Raw genomic sequence first — 5343 nt, forward strand, 5'->3', positions numbered from 1 at the left:
TGCTCCTGTTCACACTACTAGAGAACAGACTTTAGAACGATGTCCCAATTTAGCATTAGCCTCGGCATTTTTTGCCCCCGGGACTAAAGGACCCTTTGTCCCGGTTGGTAATACCAACCGGGACTAAAGGTCACTGCCCAACGGTCGTCCGCGGGGCAGGGATCTTTAGTCCCGGCTGGTATTACCAACCGGGACTAAAGGTTTACCTTTAGTCCCGGTTGGTAATACCAGCCGGGACTAAAGCTTTTAGTCCCGGTTTGGGTTATTCCCCGGGAATAAAGATTAATATTTAGTCCCGGTTTGGACCCCTAACCGGGACTAATTATCCTGGCCTATAATTCTGCTCAATTCTTCCTCCCCGAGCCCGAGCCATTCCATTATTCAAACTCACTGCCTCTGTTCTTCAGCTTGCTGTTGTTCTTGCACTCTCCCCCTCCATTGGTGTTGCTCTTCGATTTTGGAGGTAACAAACTTAATCCTCTTATGTTTTATCAGTAGCTTATCTCATTTTGCAATGTAGATGCATGTGTAACTTTATATGTTGGACTTTATTATGATTTTATATGTCATTTTTAGCTCAAAATCACATGATGATTTGCATATATGTTTGGATAAACAAAAGTTAAATTAGTTCATCAAAATCACGCCTCGCTCGTCCTCGCTGGAGCACGCGCCATTCTCGTCCCCGGTGGCTTACGTGATCTTAGAATTAATTTTTCCATGAAATGAAAAACTTAGAAATTTGTTAGAAAATTGTAGAAAATCCGTACTAGTTGAACTTGCGGACCGTGTTCATCTCGGTGAGCATGTTCTCTGCCGAGCGGTAACGGACGTCAAGGAGGAGCTTTGATTCTACGAGGGAGAGCGGCAACGGTCGTGGAAGACCGTGTTCCCTTTCTCGTAGAATCGGAGCTCTTCCTTGGCCAAGTACGGTGCCGTCCGGTGGAGAAATGCTCGCCGAGATGATCACGTAAGCAAGGTCAACTAGTACGGATGGTTATTTATTGAAACATGTTTTTGAGCTATAATTTGATGGATATTTGAAAATATGAAATTTACACTAGTTTGCAAAAATAAGTATAGAAAGTAGATGACAACTGTTACTGGATCCTCGGCCTCTCGTTCGGTTGCGAAACGACTGAGGCCAGAACTCCCTCTCATTATCTGCGGCAAGTGTAAGCAGAAGATTATGATGGAGTACCGAGTCAAGAGACAGGGACCCAACAAGGGTCGTGTTTTCTACAAGTGCCCGGATCGCGATGTGAGTTTCTTACGCATTTTATAATTATGGCTAATTGACCTGCTTTTCTTGAATATTTTTGACTAAATATTTTTTGGCTTTAATTTCAGTGGGAGGGCAATGGATGCGATGGTTGGTACTGGGAGGAAGATTATGCTACATACGTGCAGAATTTGGGTGCGCTTGAGGTAGCGGATGCTGCTGATGAGGCAGTGAGCCAGCAGGAGAAGCTTATTGATATTCAACAGAAGAATGATTTGTCTGTTTTAGTTGCGTACGATCACAAAATAATTATGTTACTGAAGTGCATTGTAGTTTTAGTTTGTTTAGTGATAGTTGGGATTGCTTACGTTGTAGCCAGGCTTAGTTAATTAATCAACCGTGTGTGTGTCATTTATGTTGTGTAATAAAATACTTAATTATGTTCAAGGTTTTCATAATTTGTCGTGTAATACAGATTATGTCACGCCATTGGATGTACAATGCCGATCGCCGCTCCCAAGACTTTATAGAGGGCTTGCACTATTTCTTAGGTGTGGCCGAGGCAAATAAGCGGGATGGTTTCATATGCTGTCCATGTGCCCTATGTAAGAATTTAAAGGAATATTCAAGCTCAATGAGTCTTCATTCACATTTGCTTAAGTCAGGTTTCATGTCAAACTATATATGTTGGACTAAGCATGGAGAAAGCGGGGTCATGATGGAAGAAGGTGAAGGAGAAGATTTAGACATTGATGACATTATTGCTCAGTATGGTGCCTTTGATGATACTACAATGGGGGGAGATGAAGAAGAGGTAGCGGTAGAAGATGATCTCGGTGATGCTCTTGGCGATGCCATTCGTGATGCACAACAAGAATGGGAAAGTGAAAAAGAGAAAGTTAAGTTGGAGCGCATGCTTGAGGATCATAGGAAGTTGCTATACCCGACGGCCGAAGAGGGGCAAAAAAAGCTGGGTACAACACTGGAATTGCTACAGTGGAAGGCAAAGAATGGTGTATCCGATAAGGCATTTGGGAATTTATTAAACCTCATAAAGAAGATGCTTCCGAAGCCAAATGAATTGCCCACCACTACGTACGAAGCAAAAAAGGTTGTCTGCCCTTTGGGATTAAAAATCCAGAAGATACATGCATGTCCTAATGACTGTATCCTCTACCATGGCAATGAATACGAGAATTTGGATGAATGCCCGGTATGTAAAGCATCGCGGTATAAGATCAGGCGCGATGATCCTGGTGACGTCGAGGGTGAACAACGTCCTAGAAAGAAAATCCCTGCCAAGGTTATGTGGTATGCTCCTATAATACCACGCTTAAAACGTTTGTTCAGAAATAAAGACCACGCAAAGTTGTTGCGGTGGTATAAAGAAGACCGTAAGGTAGACAATATGCTGAGACACCCAGCTGATGGGTCCCAGTGGAGAGCGATAGATAGAGAATTTTCAGAGTTTGCAAATGAGGTTAGAAACTTAAGGTTCGCCTTAAGTACAGATGGTATGAATCCTTTTGGACAGCAGAGCACTAGTCATAGCACTTGGCCAGTTACTCTATGTATCTACAACCTTCCTCCATGGTTATGCATGAAGCGGAAGTTCATTATGATGCCGATCCTCATCCAAGGTCCGAGGCAACCTGGCAACGATATTGATGTATATCTGAAGCCATTAGTTGAAGAACTTCTAGTTTTATGGAACAAACCAGGTGTACGTGTCTGGGATGAGTACAAACAAGAACACTTTGACCTACGAGCAATGTTGTTCGTAACCATCAATGATTGGCCTGCTTTAAGTAATCTTTCAGGTCAGACAAACAAAGGATATAATGCATGCACACATTGTTTTGATGACCTTGACAGTATATATTTGAAAAGATGTCGAAAGGTCGTGTACCTTGGCCATCGTCGATTCCTTCCTTTGAACCACCAAGTAAGAAAGAAAGGGAAGCATTTTAAAGGTAAGCCAGACCACCGGAAGAAGCCTCATAACCGAACCGGGGAAGATGTACTCGCAATGGTCAAGGATGTGAAAGTAGTATTTGGAAAGGGACAAGGCAGTGAATCTGTTCCCAAAGATGCTAATGGACATGCACCCATGTGGAAGAAGAAGTCCATCTTTTGGGAGCTACCCTATTGGCAAGTCCTAGAGGTCCGCAACGCAATCGACGTGATGCACCTGACAAAGAATCTTTGTGTGAACCTATTAGGATTCATGGGTGTGTACGGGAAGCCAAAGGATTCACTTGAAGCACGCCAGGACTTGCAGTGCATGAAAGAACGAGACAACCTTCATCCAGAGAAGACAGGTGATGGACGTCATTACTTAAGTCCTGCTAGCTACACGCTTAGCAAAGAAGAGAGGGACAGCATGTTCGAATGTCTAAGCAGCATCAAGGTCCCATCGGGATTCTCCTCCAATATAAAGGGTATAATAAATGTGCCAGATAAAAAATTCCTAAACTTAAAGTCCCACGACTGCCACGTGCTTATGACGCAATTGCTTCCAGTTGCTTTAAGAGGAATTCTACCTCCACATGTACGTCTAGCCACCGTGAAGCTATGTGCATTTCTCAATGCAATTTCTCAGAAGGCAATCAATCCAGTGGAACTAGCTACTCTACAGAACGATGTGGTTCAATGTCTTGTCAGCTTTGAGTTGGTGTTCCCTCCATCCTTCTTTAATATCATGACACACATCCTAGTTCATTTGGTGAAGGAGATTAGTATTCTTGGACCTGTGTTCTTACATAACATGTTCCCCTTCGAGAGGTTTATGGGAGTCTTGAAGAAATATGTGAAAGTCCGTTCTAAGCCTGAAGGAAGCATCGCCCAGGGCTATGGAACAGAGGAGGTCATTGAGTTCTGTGTTGACTTTATTCCTGACATTGCTCCGATTGGCGTTCCCGAATCACGACATGAGGGGAGACTCAGTGGTAAAGGAACTTTAGGGAAGAAAACATATATTGGCATGGAAGACGATTATTTCAATAAAGCACACTACACAGTTCTTCAGAACTCGTCATTGGTGCATCCGTACATCGAGATACATAAGGAGTTCTTACGATCCAAGTTTCCAGGGAAGACTGAAGCTTGGATTAGGCGTCAGCACATGAAAAGTTTCAGTGGTTGGTTGCGAAAAGAATGTCAAGGCGATGACAATATTGATGAGCAACTATATTTGTTGGCTAGGCAGCCATCGTGGCATATCCTCACGTACCAAGGGTACGAGATAAATGGGAATACATTTTACACAGTTGCCCAAGATAAAAGGAGCACCAATCAAAATAGTGGTGTTCGCATAGATGGCACAGATCCAAATGGGAATATACAAACATATTATGGCCGCATAGAAGAGATATGGGAACTAGACTACGCACCTAATTTTAAAGTCCCTTTGTTCCGGTGCCAATGGGTGAAGCTGACCGGAGGAGAGGTAACAGTCGACAAAGAGTATGGAATGACAACAGTGGACCTCAACAATATTGGATACAAAGAGGAACCATTCGTCCTTGCTGCCGATGTGAGTCAGGTGTTCTATGTGAAAGACATGTCTACAAAATCAAAGAGAGGAAAAAACGAAGACATCAACTCAATGATCAATGAGCCAAAGCGCCACATAATTCTTTCTGGGAAAATAAATATAGTAGGAATTGAAGACAAGTCAGACATGTCAGAAGATTACGAAAGAAATGTCCGAATTCCACCCTTCATAGTGAAGAAAGATCCAAGCATCATGTTAAATGATGAAGACACTCCATGGTTACGACAAGATCATAACCAAGGGTCATACGTCAAGAAGAAATTCACTGTTGTGCCCGCATGATACAACGATGCATGTTTAATATATTATGTTTTAGAGACGGATATTATGTAATATGTTTTCGGAACCCTAGATTGTCTAAAATTGAAAAGTTTTGAATACCAAGTTTTTTTCATTTCAGAAAGCTTGAACAAAATGTAGTTCAATTTTCACAAGTGTGTGACATAGTTTTAGAAAGTCTATAAGAGATAAGGAAAATTGTGACTAGTGTTTGATAAAAATTTCTCAAATGGGAAAATGAGCTATGTAACAATTGTAGATCTTGCTGAGATGATCAAACTTGGTA

General features: G+C 42.3%; 1 protein-coding gene across 1 annotated transcript; it reads left to right on the forward strand.

Annotated features, from left to right (window-relative positions):
* The first annotated feature begins 1090 nt into the window (after nucleotides 1-1090).
* On the forward strand, nucleotides 1091-5060 carry LOC136502841 (uncharacterized). Its single transcript, XM_066498094.1, has 6 exons — nucleotides 1091-1261; nucleotides 1351-1452; nucleotides 1698-2766; nucleotides 2863-3386; nucleotides 3540-4306; nucleotides 4427-5060. The coding sequence occupies exons 1-6, from the start codon at nucleotides 1091-1093 to the stop codon at nucleotides 5058-5060; spliced, it is 3267 nt and encodes a 1088-aa protein (XP_066354191.1).
* The last annotated feature ends 283 nt before the right edge of the window (nucleotides 5061-5343 follow it).

This window comes from Miscanthus floridulus, chromosome 14, assembly GCF_019320115.1.
Source record: "Miscanthus floridulus cultivar M001 chromosome 14, ASM1932011v1, whole genome shotgun sequence".
Lineage (NCBI taxonomy): Eukaryota > Viridiplantae > Streptophyta > Magnoliopsida > Poales > Poaceae > Miscanthus > Miscanthus floridulus.